The sequence below is a fragment of the Acanthopagrus latus genome, chromosome 23 (assembly GCF_904848185.1).
Source record: "Acanthopagrus latus isolate v.2019 chromosome 23, fAcaLat1.1, whole genome shotgun sequence".
NCBI classification, from domain to species: Eukaryota; Metazoa; Chordata; class Actinopteri; order Spariformes; family Sparidae; genus Acanthopagrus; species Acanthopagrus latus.
This window is the reverse complement of record NC_051061.1, coordinates 17,064,507-17,080,513: the sequence shown is the minus strand read 5'-3', so window position 1 is coordinate 17,080,513 and position 16,007 is coordinate 17,064,507. Positions and strand designations below refer to the sequence as shown.

The following is a 16,007-nucleotide window of genomic DNA, read 5'->3' as shown; positions in this document are numbered from 1 at the left end:
GGAGGCGCTGAGGTTTGACCAGACAGGCGAGGAACATTCTGGTCTCCCGTTTTAATCTCTCGCCTTACACGTCAACAGGCTGATAAAGAGAGAAAACCAAAAAAAAAAAATGTGGGGAACTCTACTCGAAATGCTAAATAACAAGGGGTTCTCGGCTGTTGTTGAGGAACAATGAAAACAAAAACAGCCAAGCAGTCCACAGAGCTGAGTGACTCACCTGGCAGATTAAAGCGCTGCTGTTCCTATTAGCGCTAACAGAAACTAACGTTCTCACTTTATTTGTTTGATGAAGGTGTTTTCTTTGTGGGTTTTTTTGTCTTCTGTTTTGGTGAGAAATTGTGCCCTTATTATTAGTTAAACACAAGTGCCAAAGGCATCTCATTCTTAAGTGCCTCCAGCCTCCGCAAAATAAAAAAAAAAATTTTAAAAAAAGATCGGAAGGAGAAAAAAAAGGAAATTGTGAATGTTGGGAGGCTGCGACAGAATGAGGATGCAGCACTGCTTCCATTTAGCTGCGCTTAAATGGAACTTTAACTGTGATCAGTCGAATTCATACGCTTGGAACTGTTTTTTCTAAAACTTTGACATGCATGATTAAGTACTAACGCCGGTTATGTACTAGTTCACATACAGACGGAGTTCACACCATCGCCTCGCTGTCTCGCTGTACTGACGTGTCTTGTCTTTGTGGGCCTTCAGCGGAGGTGCAGAGTGAGATCGAGCGCATCTTTGAGCTGGCCCGCACCCTCCAGCTGGTCGCTCTGGATGCAGACACCATCAACCACCCGTCTCAGCTGGCAAAGACCTCCCTGGCTCCCATCATTGTCTATATCAAAATAGCCTCACCCAAGGTATGTCGGATGACAGATGACATGAGAGTTGTAACATTTTTTTAAACCAACTTTTTATACTCTTTATTGCCGGTGATAGCGTTTGAAAGTACTGTTCAGACTGCAGGCAAATCAAGACAACCTGTCAACTGTATTATTTGTTATGTAAGCGTTACTTAAAAGATCTGGTTTTTGTGTCCAAACTTCACCAGGCTGTCAGCGTTGGTCACTTCTGTAACGACGTAGGCTTCAGTAACTGTGGCGCTTTATCCAATGCGGAAGCATGAGAAATGGCGAGTCATCGTCTTCCCGAACAATTTCTTTCTGCAAAAACTCTCCATGAACTGTTGTTTGAGACAAGACGCGTCTGTTCAAATATGATTTGAAGTGAACTTCAGATCATCCTCAAATGCGGTTTGGATCCAATTTGCAAAAATCAAATCAATCGAGATTCAATCAGGGTATGTCAAATGTCAGATGTGGCCTGACAGTCTGAGCAAGGCTTTATATTCTGTAACGTCTCTATAGAAATTTCAGTTGTCAGGGGTGAGTCCGCCATTCCTTCCCTGGAATCAAATTGTTTATTTACAGTACGCTTCCCTGCAGCATTATCTTGGCTGCATCGTCAACAGATACACAGGCTGCCATTCTGTTCTATTTAATAAAAAAAGTAGCTCCAGAAGTTGTTGCTGCCTCCAGACTTCTGGGACTTGTGGTATCAAATCACAATTGCAGATGTGTCGCCAAACCAACAAGGACTTAAATGTTGAATATTTATAACTTTAAAGGCACTCCGGGGAGTTTTCCAAACAAACAAAAGTATGCAAATGTTGTAAACTGAAGCGAAATCTGCAAAGCTGGTTAAAGACAATTGGATGATCACACAACAACGATGTCATTGCTAGCCGCTAGCAGTCTTCTTCTACACTGCTTTTGTTGGCACACTACTGTGATTGCTGGTGTGTTACGATTACCAGCTGCTGAACAGCACGAAACCGACAGCAGGATGTGAATCACACGTTTTTGCGCGACACAAACACAAACAAGAGCCAGTTTATACGACCATTGCTCCGTAGCGCTGCTCGTGGTCAGACGCTCGACTGTGCACCTTTAAATTTGTCAAAATTATTTTGGTTCATCATGAGAAAATGAATGAGAGAAAAAAAAAAGATTAATGAGGGAAAAAAACGGGCAAGCGCAGCCGAATGAATAATTGATGTCTCGGTAAATGATTCATCTGTTGTCTCCCTGCAGGTCCTCCAGAGGCTCATCAAATCCCGGGGGAAGTCCCAGGCTAAACACCTAAATGTGCAGATGGTGGCAGCAGACAAGCTGGCCCAGTGCCCTCCTGTGAGTTCTGCTCAGTTCCTAGAATTTCTCTTCAAACAAGAAAAAAAAAAATCCATTAGTTTGGTCACAGAAAAACCAACAAACAGACGTTTTCTCATGTGCAGGAGCTATTCGACATCATCCTGGATGAGAACCAGCTGGAGGACGCCTGCGAGCACCTGGCTGACTACCTGGAGGCGTACTGGAAGGCAACGCACCCGCCGAGCAGCAACCCTCCCAACCCTCTGCTCAACCGCACCATGGCCACGGCAGCCCTGGCCGCCTCCCCCGAGCCCGTCTCCAACCTGCAGGTACAGGTGCTCACCTCCCTGCGCAGAAATATGGATCTGTGGCCTGACATGGACGGTGCTGTAGCGGTTGAGGGGAAAGATGAAGAACATGCTGTCTGAAGTCCAGCGGAGCGACGGATGGGGGGTAGTGGGAATGGGGAGTGGGGGGGGACACAGACAACTCCGGCAACTCAACCTCGACCCTGCAACCCTGAAGGAAAAGTGCATTAAAAATCATGTTCATGCTGTATATAGAAACACAACGCAGGTGCACGTTCACACACACACCTATGCAGGGAATCTCCTTGTAAGTCAGGAGCCAACTAGTTTAATGACACCCACGAGAGAAAATTAGTCTGCATCTGGGCGATCAGTGTTTACTCCCCCTGCACTGCTTAAACTGTGAGAGCAACTCAAACCGCACTGGACTAAAGGAATTACCCATAAGGCCCTTCTCGTGGCCCCCCCTCCTCCTCCATTTCACTGTAACCAAGAGTAAAATGATATCAGCTGACCCCACCCTCACCTCTTTGGCTCCGTGGCCTCCTTTTCTCCTGCACTTTTTTTTTTTCTTTCTTCTTGTTCTCTGGGAGGTTGAATCCAGTTTGCCGTCCTCCTCCGTGTTGCCATGGCACCGCCCCTGAAAACAGCAAGTCATGTCCGCCTCTTCAAAACAGAGACGCTTTCGTTTGGTGGAGGCTGCTGCTAACACTCTGTCCGGGTTTAATCTTTTTATAACAGCAAAGTACTAATTTGCTAAGTTAGTACTGGCTGCCCATCGATGTTGACGATGATGATGATGAGTTGCACAATGTCTTTAACTGTACGGCACCTGAGCGACAGCGTTGCACCAAAATGGCTGGAAACTTGTTTTTTTTATTATCTCCTTCTAACATTTTTTATTCAGGCAGGAGAATAAATCCAAGACGAACACAAGAGAGCCGACTGCACTTCAGATCTGTTCTTAATTTATGTAAAATCCTGCCTCTTCAGTTAGATTTAATGGCGATACTGCTGCTTTTTTTTCCTGCCATGAGGTCAATCTGCCAGAAGGTGGCACTGTTGCGATGGTAGATTTTTTTCAGTCTGCTTCTTGAAAAAAAAAAAAACTGCTCGGGTGTGTTTGTGTGTTTGCAGGTAGGTATCAAGATTTGAAGAGAAATCGATGAGTAGAAATAGATTGTTTGATTAATAGAGTGATGAATGTATTTGTTCATGCATGTCAGCCGTGAACACTGATGCTTTCACTAAGTCTTTAAGCTGAAACATCTCATTTTGACGTCCTGTCTTGTATGTCCTGCCTCCATGCTAACACCTGCTGACTAACGACTGACCCGTCTGGTTGTTCTGCTGTTTGTGTCTCTGCATGGTGGCTGTGTGGCATGGCTGTGGCTGGCTGCAGGGGCCGTACCTGGTGCACGGCGAGCAGAAGCGAGAGGGGCCCCTGACAGAGTGCGGTGGCAGTGGCACCCTGCATGACTATCAGACAGACCTGGGAGGGAAACCTCAGCAGCAGCAGCAGCAGCAGCAGCAGCAGCAAACGTACATGCGCTCCTCCCGTGGCCAGCTGCGGGGAAGCAGTGGGCGGGGCCTGTCACGGCAAGACACCTTCGACTCGGAGACCCAGGGCAGCCGGGACTCCGCCTACACCGAGGCAGGCGACTCCTGCATGGACATTGAGACTGACCCCTATGAAGAGCCCGAGCCCTACCGGGGAGGTGGCGGCAGCCGCCTCCACCTGGCGCAGCATCACGGCAGACAGGCCTCCTGGGAAGACGAGGGCGCCGAGCCAGACCAGGAGAACCTGAACCACCCCCCGATGCCGAGCCAGACGCATGGACGTGCCAAGCTGAGGGAACGCTACTGCCAGGACCCGGTGGACACGGGGGCCAACATGAGCCGCAACAAGAACCAGGACGACTGGGGGAGAGACGTCTACATCCGCTGAACATCACACTGCTGAGGCAAGGAGGCGACTGGACGGACTGAGGACAGGGGGAGATAAGGGCGGGGAGGGGGGGAAAGGTTCTGGTTTCAGGTCAGAAGGAACTGAAGTGTGTGGGTCTGGGGCCATGCCAGTCAGGCTGACAAAAAGAATCTGTTTACATCCCAGTACAATGTAAAGAAACACATCAACTGCCAGATGCCATTCTCATCAACTTCTTCTTGCAATTTATTTATGATTAGAAAAAAAAATACTATTGGTCTGGTTTTGTTTTTTTTTCGTTTCCTATGTTAATACTGCATGAATATCATGGATTTCTAAACTGACAGCACGAGGACAGTAATTGTTATGATTGTGAATCTTATGATTGTGATCTGTGTGACTCGACCTCCCCTCTGGTAGAGCTGTTGTCCGTCACGTCTGTCCTCTGCAGTCTTAAACAGGGTCAAATGTCATTGTCCCCCCCATGTGCAGTGTCAGGGTTTCCTCCTACCTTAATCTCACCCACTGCTTTTTACTTTTTCTAGATTTCACGCTGAGATCCAGACGTTACGAGTCTCTCGCCCTCCTCTTTCTTATCACCCAGACCTTAAAAAGCTGGTGGAGAAGTTGCCATATTTAAACACGACAGTTTATCGATGTTGCCACGCTCATGCCACAGCGATAGAGTACACTCCAAAGACGTTTACTTCCTCCCCAGTCTGGTTCAGCCGTCGTACCCCGACCGTACACGTCTGACCCGCTCCACCCCTTTCTGTTTTTCCCTCTTCCTCGTGGGTGCTGAGGGGCGCCCCCGCTTGTATTCATTTGTCCTCTGGTGCAGATTCAGAGCAGCACCACCGTAGTAGTTTTTTGTGAATGAAGTGTCCTGCCTTAGTCACTCCCACCTTAAAAAACAAAAAAAATAAAAATAAAAATAAACAAACAAAAAAAAAAGACACCCTTATATCAAGAAATCTCCAATCACAAGTGCCGGAATGTCTCGCCAAGCCATGTCCACCACTGCCACGGTGGGATGTCTTAACTCTTGTTAACACTCGTTTTCATACCATTATCTGTGTGTCTTTCGTGTCTCGTGGCTACTCCGTGGAACCGTAGCCCAATGCTGTCGCTGCAGCACACGGCTCATCTTGTTTTCTTTGCACCAGCTTCGTCGTCTGTCTTTTCAGGGCTAATGGTTGTATAAAAAGTACTTGTGTGTGTGTGTGTGTGTGTGTGTGTGTGTGTGTGTGTGTGTGTGCGCGCGTGTGTGTGGTCAATCACTCCACCTACTTCCACTCAAACAGCTAGCTTGTCTGATATTAAATACCACTCTATTCTTACTCTTGATTTCTGACTGAATTAGTGTTGCTTCTTCCTGTGGACATTTGCAATTTTTTTTTTATTTAATTTTGAATCTTCAGGGTTTTTTTTTTTTGTGAGGTAGTGAGAGGAGTATCGAGCTGGGTGGGGCGGGGGAGGGTGGGGTAGGATCAGCTTTGGTCTTTACTCAGTTATCTATAATGGAGAATCCATGAATGTCTTCGGTGGGCTGCTTCGGCCCGCCCCGTCTTCGGTTGAATAAATAAATATTAAATAATGATCAGTAAATAATGTTATTGTTGCGTTATCGCAATTGTTAAAAATATGAAAAATAACATGTATCATTGGTGCCTGATTGTAGCTACATTTTGCTTTTTCTGCCTTTCATTTTTAATCTGTGGATAAATTCGTATTTTAATTAAAAATTTAATCAGAAAATTTACCATGGTGTCATTTAATTGTTAAGATGAGAGGGGATTATCACAGACAGATCTCAAATCGGCAGAAGCTGTATGTGTATGTGCACACATCAATGTTCATTAGTGGTGTGGCGGTCATCCTCTCCAATGTAACTGTGATTCACAACATTAGCCTGACAATCATCAAAATATTCTTAAAACTCTCAAAATTGTACTAAAACAAACTGGAACCACTTTAATTGTGCACTTTGTCAGGAAACAAATGCGTTTATTGCATCACAGATGAGACGTGACACAAGAATCTATAAGGTGCAATATGTAAGAAACAGCAGACCCGTGGCAAGGGGGCAGTGTTGAGGTTGTTTACTACCAGACTATCACCTCTTGAGGTACAAACTAGCAAGGGGGCTACCAAGTAATGACAATAGATATCAAGATAATGTCAAAACTGTTATTTCTTCACATTCTATTGAAAGTTTTAGTTCATTTTTGAACATATTGCCCCTTTAAATAAGTCACTCATGAGGTCTTCCTGCAGAGATTAGCTGAATGGTGGTAACTTCATCTCCCTGTCATGCTTTAGTTTGGAATCGTATTTGGGATTAGTATTCACGCACATCCAGTTTAAACTTGTTCACTTCACCAGCCGTGGTTACAAGCTTCAAACATTTAAAATAAATCAGGACCCAAATACAGGAATGAACGTGAGCAAGCTAGACAGGTTTTACAAGTCCCTCATGTGAAGATATCCTGATAATGAACATTCAGATCAACGGGCTTATTGTGACTGAAACGTTGTTTTTATCATGATCCACTATGAAATGTGTTATCGTCCCGTCCCTGTTTACAAAACAAGTTAGCGTTCACATGTTCACACTCACACACACATTCATATGCTGGATGCCAAGGCTACCTTGGAGGGCGCCTGCTCATTAGAAGCACCGTTGATATCAGCTTAGTAGTTAATGTTTCTGCTAACCACAGACACGTCCAAGGTTGACATGTACCAAATCACACACTTATTACTTCTTAAAACACATTTAAAGTTGCTTTTAACTTCATTTAGATGATGTGTTACACCGTCTGCTGTTTATATTCAGATAATATTTACATCTTTGTTGTGATGTTGCATTTGAAGCGCTTTGTAACGATGTCATTATTATTAGCCATCTCTCACATCAGGAAGTGGAGGGATGGAGGTGGTGTTGTTACATAAGCAACGCGGCTGCCAGGCAGTCAACTGCAACTTGAGTCACACCACTGGGTATTTTTAAGGACACATGGGAACATGTCCATGTTTTTTTTTTTTGTTTTTTTTTTGTGGTGTCAAAACCGGATATTTTTCACTGGAAGTCTCCATCTGTGATCGTGCCGACCAAAAACAGGTATTTTTAGCCGAACCAGGATGTTTCCCTCAACCTAACCAGAGAGTTATGACAAGAGAGAAATAATATTAGTCACACACTGGATGGAAGAGAGCATTCACATCACTTTGCTGTAATGCCTCCTTTAAAACCAGGACAGGACAACACCTGTGATGATATATCGTCTTATAACATGATAATCTCAGTTAAAGTTGAACAATACAGTAGAATTCCTGAGCAGCTACACCTACGTCATTTATCTCGAGAAGCTACAACGAGAGATGAACGTTCTGTACAAACATCAGTGAATCACACAATGTACTCAAAACGTCGTCACTTTTATCGTTTCCTCATTTGCGATTGCAAGAGCTATGCACTGAAACAGACTGTACCTTGTGACTGCAATCACACCTGCCATGTCTTTCAGTTACTTTGCAGCTCTGTCTCCAGGATGTGGTTGATAGCTCTCACATCCACAGCTCTCATCACCTCTGCATCTCGCTGTCGAGGCCGTGGAGGAAATGTCACAAAGAGAGGAAGAAGAAGAAGGTGCGGTTTCCATCTGTAACTCAGACTCGAGGCTTTGCGTAAGTGTGGCAATTAACAGGGTGTGATGTCAAGGGCTCCATGTGCCGAGATAAGAGCAATGTAATATCAAACTAACTTCCCCCAGAGCTGAGTCTGTGGAGCCAATCACAGCTTACAGCTCAGCAGTGACTTATGAACAAGTACCACAGTGTAGATTGACAGAAGGAGCCTTTTCAGAGTCACATTTATATTACATTACTGGATCATTATTATGGCAAATTACTATCATAGCTCATCAAGATGGAGCTAATATTTATTTTATATACAGTTGGATAGTTTTCCAAAAAAAAAAACCACAAACATAATTTAAATACTGATCATGATTTGTACTTAAACAATCCTGAATCTATAAATATAAGCAGTAGCTGTGAGAGTTAATAAATGTGGCATGGGGTTAAATTTCCAATGATATTGGACGTTTCTGAATTTATCAGACTGAGAATATTATGCTAAGAGTAAAAGTATAAAGTAGCATAAAATGTAAATACTGATGTCCAGTACAAGAAGCTCAAAGCTGTACCCAGGTACAATAATAAATAATAAATAACATATACAATAATACAATAATAATAATAATAAAATTTAGTCTGGTGTCACAGCAGGACACCAAAACAAAGTCATCGTTGGTCCAAAGAGGCTCCCAGAATCAACACAAACAAACGTCGTAGTGGCTTTAAAGTAAAAATGAAAAGTCAAAAACACACACACAAACATTACATGTTGGGGTAGATGGTTCAGTTAATGGCTAATGAAGCTAATGTGAAACCTGATGTGACATGTTGTACCAGTGACAGCACGTGTGGGTGGAGAGGAACCTGGAGTTTCTTTAACCTGTCAGGACAGCTGAGTCGACAAACAGCTAGAAATTCACAGGGAATCCATGGATGTGAATATCACCTTCTTGAATCTTATTGGTTGGAAAGGTAACTTGTTGATTTGCTGTGTCAAATTATTATCATTTTTATCTTCCCCTGGAAAATACCTAGAAGGACGGTGCAGTGGAAACTTCAGTGGTTTCCTTGTTGCCGTCCAGCAGTTTTGCTTTCTGCTCTCTGTTTATAATAACACTCCTCTGACACCAACAGAGGAAGGAACATAGTTTAACTTCCCCTTTCCATATATGGAATGGGCATGCGAGTCACTAGCTGCGTCATCACGTCCGCTCCTGTCGTCAGCGTGCAAGAAGCAACGAGTGTGTTGTATGTTGCCTTCACGTGTTCTTGACTGAACTCCGGCTTCTGAGCAGCGAGGGGCTCAGGCAAGATTTTGTTGACACTTTCAGAAGTTTGACGTTGTGTGATGACTCAGTGAAGTAATAGTAAACAGTTAAATAGTAAACAGTTGTTTTTGTTCTTGTTTGTTTAGACATGATTTAGACATAACTGGAATTTTGTAGAATAGCCTCCTAAAACCACATCTTAATGGTTGGAGCATACAAATAACAGACCACTGACCACATTTTATACTCTTAGCAGCAGAAAAAGTGCAAATAACTTAATTATTGTGGTTGACTGGTGCTAGTCTGTGCATTAAAAGGTCAATTAATTAATCAATTAATTAAAGGCAAAATTAGGCCGAAGGGAACGGCGAGATGAGCTCACTAATTATTATTCTTTTACACAGATTATCCTCAGGGTTAACATTAGTTCAAAGGTATGGGCTACTTGTTTGGAAATGATAGGGAGAAGATGATCAAGAGATTTTAATTTCATTTCATTCTCATTTTGTTCGCTGTTTGTATAGCTTCTCTTGTTTTTCTTCTATCTTCATGTCCTACTTGTTTTGTTTCTCTCAGTCTGGACACTGGCTGTTTAACTGTCATGGTTGTTCAAATGCAGGTAAAGACGATAAACAGTTTAATTCAAAATAAGTGACTGATAAAGCCTGATATTTGTTTCTCTCTCTTTTTCTATAAATTTACAACCTGAACATTGTGGTCAGTAATAAGTAATACAGTTGTTTCTATTATTTTGTCCACCCCATTTATATCAGTTAAGTTTGTCAGATACACATCTCATCATAGTACAATAACATTTCAACAGCACCACGAGTTACTGTAGATCCTTAACAATGATTCCTGAAACCATGATTTAGACATATCCAAACAGCACCTGAACGCACCGTTACTACACCTCTTTGTCCGTGACTCAGTCAGTTGAAAAAACACCAAAAGGACTTTCCTCTGAGGGTGAGAAGCACCACCCACTTCTGCTATGCTGAGGCAGAAACTGATATCAGATGAAGGATCTGAGTCTGTCTGACAGATACTGACTTCAGTTCAGCTCGAGCTGCGGCGTCTCACTTATTCTCCACTGTTCACTGTCTCTCGGCTCTCACACTTGTTGATCATGGGGTTCCTTCTGACAAAGATGATGGCTGTGTTCGGGGACAGAGGTAAGGAGAGCTGAGTCTCGCACATGTCGGTTACATAATGTTGTTGTTGATCAGCTGCTGTCCAACGCTTAAAAGGACATTTATCCATTGATCCACTGAAGTGAGAGAGTGTGACACACAGACTGCTTCCATGTGTCTGATTACACCTTCACATATGAGTGTGCTTTAATTCTGATTGTGTATAGTTTATGTACAGTCAGTAATGTAACGTAACGTAGTACACAGTGTTGTAAAAAGTACTCAAAAGTCATACTTGAGTCATTTTGTGTCAAATTATCACTTTGGTCATTCTTGCAAATAGTAAAAAAGTGAGTAAAAGTCTTAAAGTGTCTGATTTTAAATGTACATTAGCATCATAAGCGCCAGCTTTGAGGTGCCTTACTTCAGTATTTCCATTTTCTGCTACTTTTCACTTCCAGTCCACCACATTTTGGAGTCATGTATTGTACTTTTCACTCACTACTTTGAGTTGATAACATTAGTTTGTAGTTGCGTTGCAGATTACGTGCTGCATCAGAGCCAAAGGAGCATGTTCTGTTATTTATATATTTATTGTATCAGCAATCAGAAAACTGCGGAAAAAAGGTCCAGGCCGATCATCAGTGGACCCATAGCATTGTAAATATACATATAGATTACTCTTACTTTTGATACTTAAGTCAATTAACCTGTAGAAAGTGACTTTTGTTACTAAAGTACATTTAATATCGGATACTTTAAAGATTGTTGCTTAGGTAGGTCATCGATGGATGAAGGCAGATATTGTACTTCTACTCCACTAGATTCATTTGATATTTTAGCTACAATTATCTTGACAGATTCCATCCTGCGTCAGAGTTAAAGTAGCACATTTTAACTGTATTTATTTTATCAGCAAACCAAAGAAGGGTTCCAATCATCAGAAACAATGCTGAATAGCTGTCGAGGCCAAGAATCACTCCACCCATAGCGTGTAAAAATGCATCTGTTCTACTTTTACTTTTACTTTTGATACTTTAGTAAGTAGTTTAATATCAGATACTTTTATATTTGAACACAGTTATGTTGACAACACAACACTGTGTCAGACACGATACACCTGACACCGCTGGACTGGTGTTATTGCTATGCGGTGATGTGATAACCTCTCAGCAGACAAGAGATGTTGTTCTGTTCTGTTCTGTACATCACAGTCCTGTACTTGTCTTTATCTTATCGCTGTGTACATTCCACTCTCCATGCATTGAAAGAAATTGTGCAACTCCAGTTTGGGTGACAACACCTGCGGCGCCCCAGCTTAAAACCTCACTTCCTTTTTGTAACTTTTCCCCACAGAGCACAAAGTCATCGTTGTGGGTTTGGACAACGCTGGGAAAACAACCATCCTCTATCAATTGTAAGTGACTTCCTGGAGCTACAGTATGAACCATATGAATCTGCCTGTTGTCGTGTTTTTAAATGTTGCCAACTTCCCACACAAAACAGCCTGACGAAGGAGGCCGTCCACACGTCGCCAACCATCGGCAGCAACGTGGAGCAGATCACCGTCCGTAACACGCACTTCTTGGTTTGGGACATCGGCGGGCAGGAGAACCTCCGAGCCAGCTGGTACTCCTACTACTGCAACACAGAGGTACAGCTCCTGGCTCCTTCCTAAAGAAAAAACAAAACAAAAGACAGACAGACACATGACATTTGGATGAAACTCCTGTCCAAACTGCCTCGTCTGCACTTTCTTAGTTTCGATTAAGCTGACCTTCTTCGAAATACACCAGAAAATCTTGCACTCTTCACATGAATCATTTAAAATTCAGTGTATCAGTGACAGCTGGCAACAGAAAGCTAAAGGTTTAAGGGTTCTACACATAGATTCTCTTCTTATTATCAAACCCCTGCTGCCTGTAGCCTATTGATAAAGTTACTTATCACTATTACATAATCATTTATAATGTGTTACATACGTCTGTGTGTCCCCTATGATATCATTACCACAGTCACTGATAGTGCGGGCTCTGATAAAGTGAGATATATGTGTTGATCGGGTGCCCATGAACTGATTTTAATGCACTTCTTTGCTCTGTCAGATTGTCATTCTGGTTGTGGACAGCACCGACCGCGAGCGTCTCAGTCTGACCAAAGAGGAGCTGCATCGGATGCTCTCACACGAGGTATGAACGAAGAGACGCATGTCTTGTCTCTGTCATTTTGTCTTTTATTAGACCAGATTGCAGCAGGTTTGCTTCAGTGTGAATGCCACCTCGACGTAAATTTAAAAGAAAACTGTTTTGTTAGTCTGGTATTCACGTTCAGACGTCTGAGACACGCTCTTTGCTCTAATTGCACAATGGATAATAAACCTGTGACACAACATGATGAGGAAGTTTTAGCTCAGACTCAGTGTGACTCAGCGTGTTGTCATGTGCCTGATTTTTTCGCTCAGCTTGCTTGTTCCTCATTCTGTAAATTGCCGCAGGGGTATTTTAGGAGTTTCCAATGGAAACTTCACAGCTCTGTCAGTAACCCCTCTTCTTGCTCTTTTTGATTTTTTTTTTCAGGACCTACAGAATGCCGCCGTCCTGATTCTGGCCAACAAACAAGATGTGAAGGGCTCGCTGACGGCGGCGGAGATCTCCCAGATCCTCACACTTGAGTCCATCACCACACACTCGTGGCATGTCCAGGCCTGCTGCGCCCTGACAGGAGAAGGGTGAGTCTTACATACACACCTCACACTCTTGCTTTCTGGCTGCAGTTACCGCATGTGAGTCAACCCTTAAAGGAACAGTCCACCCAGAAATCTAAGCTGTGGTGCTGTTTATCCGTCGTGATTGATTTGGCGTAAGTTGTACAGATGTCTGCTGTCTCTTGAAAACAACAGACAACAAATAACTTTCGAACACTCAACAGCAGCGTCTCTTTCCGGAAATAATGACCCAGTTAGTCAAGATAATCCACAAACCTTGAGGTCAGCATTTGCATGACGGAACTTTTGCTCCGTCACTTTCAGTGTCACTTCACAGAAGGAAGTGTGCATTTACTCATTGTCAATAGGCTAGCTAAGTAAGTAAACTAGCTGTTGTTGAAGTTCAACTGAGGACAACATCATTAAAGGTGCAGTATGTAAGAATTGGCAGATTAGTAGATGCAGAAAGAAAATTGTTCCTATATGAAACTCCTCACAACAAAGTCTGTGCATTGACTTCAGCTTCTTGGTAAAAGACACTTTGCTGTTGAGTGTTTTGAATGTGTTTTTCTTTGAGCACCAAGAGACAGCAGAGCCGATATCTCAAAAACTCAGCGGCTCACACTGAACCTATCTAGATGGATAATAGCACTACAAATAGGAGTAAAATATGTGTTAATTCTGGGGTGAACTGCCCCTTTTATAACACATTTCAGATTCTGCTTAAATAACCACCTCTCATCTTCTCCTCCCTCTCCCAGTCTTCCTGCCAGCCTGGACTGGATGAAGTCACGGGTCGTCGCAAACTAGAGCTCGCGCCAGCGGAATAAACTTCTTCAAACTGAGCCATCCTCGAAGGCGCCGCAAAGGCCGCAGTGTCGGGATCATTACCAGTGTTTTGGGCAAAGTCCTGTGAACACGGCGCCTGTTTCGCCACACCTACAGTATGTCTGACCCAGCTGTATTAAGAGTCTGCACGGGGCGGCCGCCCTCCCGTGTGGCTGAGCCTCAGGACGGATGAGCAACGGCAACGCCTGGATAGAAACCGTTTCAGCTTACAGATGTTGATCAAGGACTGCTTGGTGGTTTGATTATTCTCCTATAATCAGTGATACGGCACAGACTGGAAGTGCCCTGTGAGGTGCACCATGTGACACCGTAAACATCTAATTGGAGTTCCTTCAGCTGTGTTATTGACTCGTGAATTGGTAATTAAAGTACCATGCATTCATTAATCACTGGAGCTGAAAAAGTTGTTCCAAACATGTTGAATAATATAAGGCTTTTTTTTTTTTTTAAAAAAAGAATACGTTTTACAGTTAATTGCAATAGGCCCTTTCATTTCTTATTGACTATAATAACCATGATCTCATTTTGACCTTTGATTGGGGATTTACACCATCGATTACTTTCGTTCTTCATTTCCCTGAATCGCTCCTGCTGCCAAGCACTCATGCCTCAACCGGTTACAAAACAGCTTTGAATTGCCTAGTATTAAAGTTCTATCATGCAAGACTTTCACGCATAACTGAGAAAAGAGGATAAGCACGTACTGTGGCTCCTGGGGCCTCCCTCACTCAGGACACAAGTCTGCGCCTGATGTGTAAAAGTATATTTTGTTTGTAATTTATTTTTAAGCTCTTGAACTATTACTACTGCATATTACAGCAATAGGAAAAGGAGATGGCTGCTAAGGACTATGAGTGATATTTAAATGAGTATATATTTTATTTTGTAATTTTTTATGAATAAATGTTATTATTGCAAATATGCGTTGGGTGTGTGTTGTCCATACTGCAGCTCTAACTTTATTTGTTCCAACAAGCAATACACAACAAGGGCTTGTACCTGGAATATGAGTAACAACGAAAAAATGAGAGAATAGTGCCAACACTCCTACTCACAGCAGCTGAAGAACAAAGAATAAATCATGCAGAGTGCTTTAGATACACTAATCAGGGCAGCAGCTGCCATTGAGGAAGTCATGTCCTCTATATTTTTATGTATCTTGATATATATACAGTATATTAGGTTCTACTTTTATTTCATATGATAAAGCTAAACAATTATATATGATAAAAATGCAAATTAATAGTTGATTAAACTTTAGTTAATAGTTTAGCAATTACAAGCTTTATCAACTATTTAGTAGCAGTTGTTTATTGGAAAGTTGCAAATAATTGGTTAGTTTTGCAAATGATGTTTTTAACATAAGCAGTTGCTTAATGAATGTTTTATGAACCTTTTCATTGTTTCTTAACAGTCAAATTACTTAAATTAATCTAACAAACCATAAATTTACCGTTTATTATTGATGGGTATCATTTTATTACTTGTAAAAATGTTCAGTAAGCAGAGAAAAATGTTATATAAGTGAAAACTGGCCATGTTTATTCATTTTCTTCGTTGTGTTGTGTCACAGTCTGTGTCCATTTTTCATCTATTTGCTGGCACAAATATTACTTCCAGAATACAGAAAAATTCAAAGATTTATACAGTAGTCTTAAACATTTTCTCAATGGATGGGTGAAGGTGGGGGTCATGACCTCAGTATTTCTAAAATCATGTCTACTGCCCTGACTGTAATATACTCAAATATCTCTCAGCATCTGTCAGCTGAGCAGAGCTAGAAGTGTTCTCCTATTTGAAATTAAATATAATCCTAAAGCGGCAAATATCATGTTTTATATGGCCATCAACATGCCTGCTTCCCTCTCTGGTATGTGTGCTTTATTGAAGGAAAAGCATAAAAATTAAAAGAGGGGGCATCCGGATTTGAACCGGAGACCTCTTGATCTGCAGTCAAATGCTCTACCACTGAGCTATACCCCCTTGCGTTCACTCGTGGTAAAATAACGAGTAGATAACCACGTAACTTGGTCAA

General features: G+C 42.4%; 3 protein-coding genes and 1 non-coding gene across 6 annotated transcripts in view; 3 read left to right on the top strand and 1 right to left on the bottom strand.

The window, feature by feature from the left end:
• The window catches only part of LOC119013883 (voltage-dependent L-type calcium channel subunit beta-1-like), a 34,041-nt gene extending 31,438 nt beyond the window's left edge, over positions 1-2,603 (top strand). For all 3 annotated transcript variants that reach the window (XM_037088773.1, XM_037088774.1, XM_037088775.1), the window contains 3 exons: positions 700-851; positions 2,085-2,180; positions 2,285-2,603. In XM_037088773.1, coding sequence (XP_036944668.1) covers positions 700-851; positions 2,085-2,180; positions 2,285-2,569 — 533 coding nt within the window. In that variant the 3' untranslated portion in view covers positions 2,570-2,603. The remainder of the gene's footprint in view (positions 1-699; positions 852-2,084; positions 2,181-2,284) is intronic.
• A 1,182-nt stretch (positions 2,604-3,785) lies between these two features.
• On the top strand, positions 3,786-6,138 carry LOC119013884 (voltage-dependent L-type calcium channel subunit beta-1-like). The gene has a single exon (XM_037088776.1). It carries the CDS (start codon positions 3,816-3,818, stop codon positions 4,395-4,397), a length of 582 nt encoding a protein of 193 aa, XP_036944671.1. The 5' UTR covers positions 3,786-3,815; the 3' UTR covers positions 4,398-6,138.
• A 4,090-nt stretch (positions 6,139-10,228) lies between these two features.
• arl5c (ADP-ribosylation factor-like 5C) lies at positions 10,229-14,895 on the top strand. The gene is made up of 6 exons (XM_037088777.1): positions 10,229-10,461; positions 11,776-11,836; positions 11,926-12,073; positions 12,525-12,608; positions 12,996-13,147; positions 13,885-14,895. Exons 1-6 carry the CDS (start codon positions 10,416-10,418, stop codon positions 13,931-13,933), a joined length of 540 nt encoding a protein of 179 aa, XP_036944672.1. The 5' UTR covers positions 10,229-10,415; the 3' UTR covers positions 13,934-14,895.
• Positions 14,896-15,883: 988 nt separating this feature from the next.
• Positions 15,884-15,955, bottom strand: trnac-gca. Its single transcript has one exon. It is a non-coding gene; the product is annotated as a tRNA-Cys (tRNA).
• Positions 15,956-16,007: the final 52 nt, after the last annotated feature.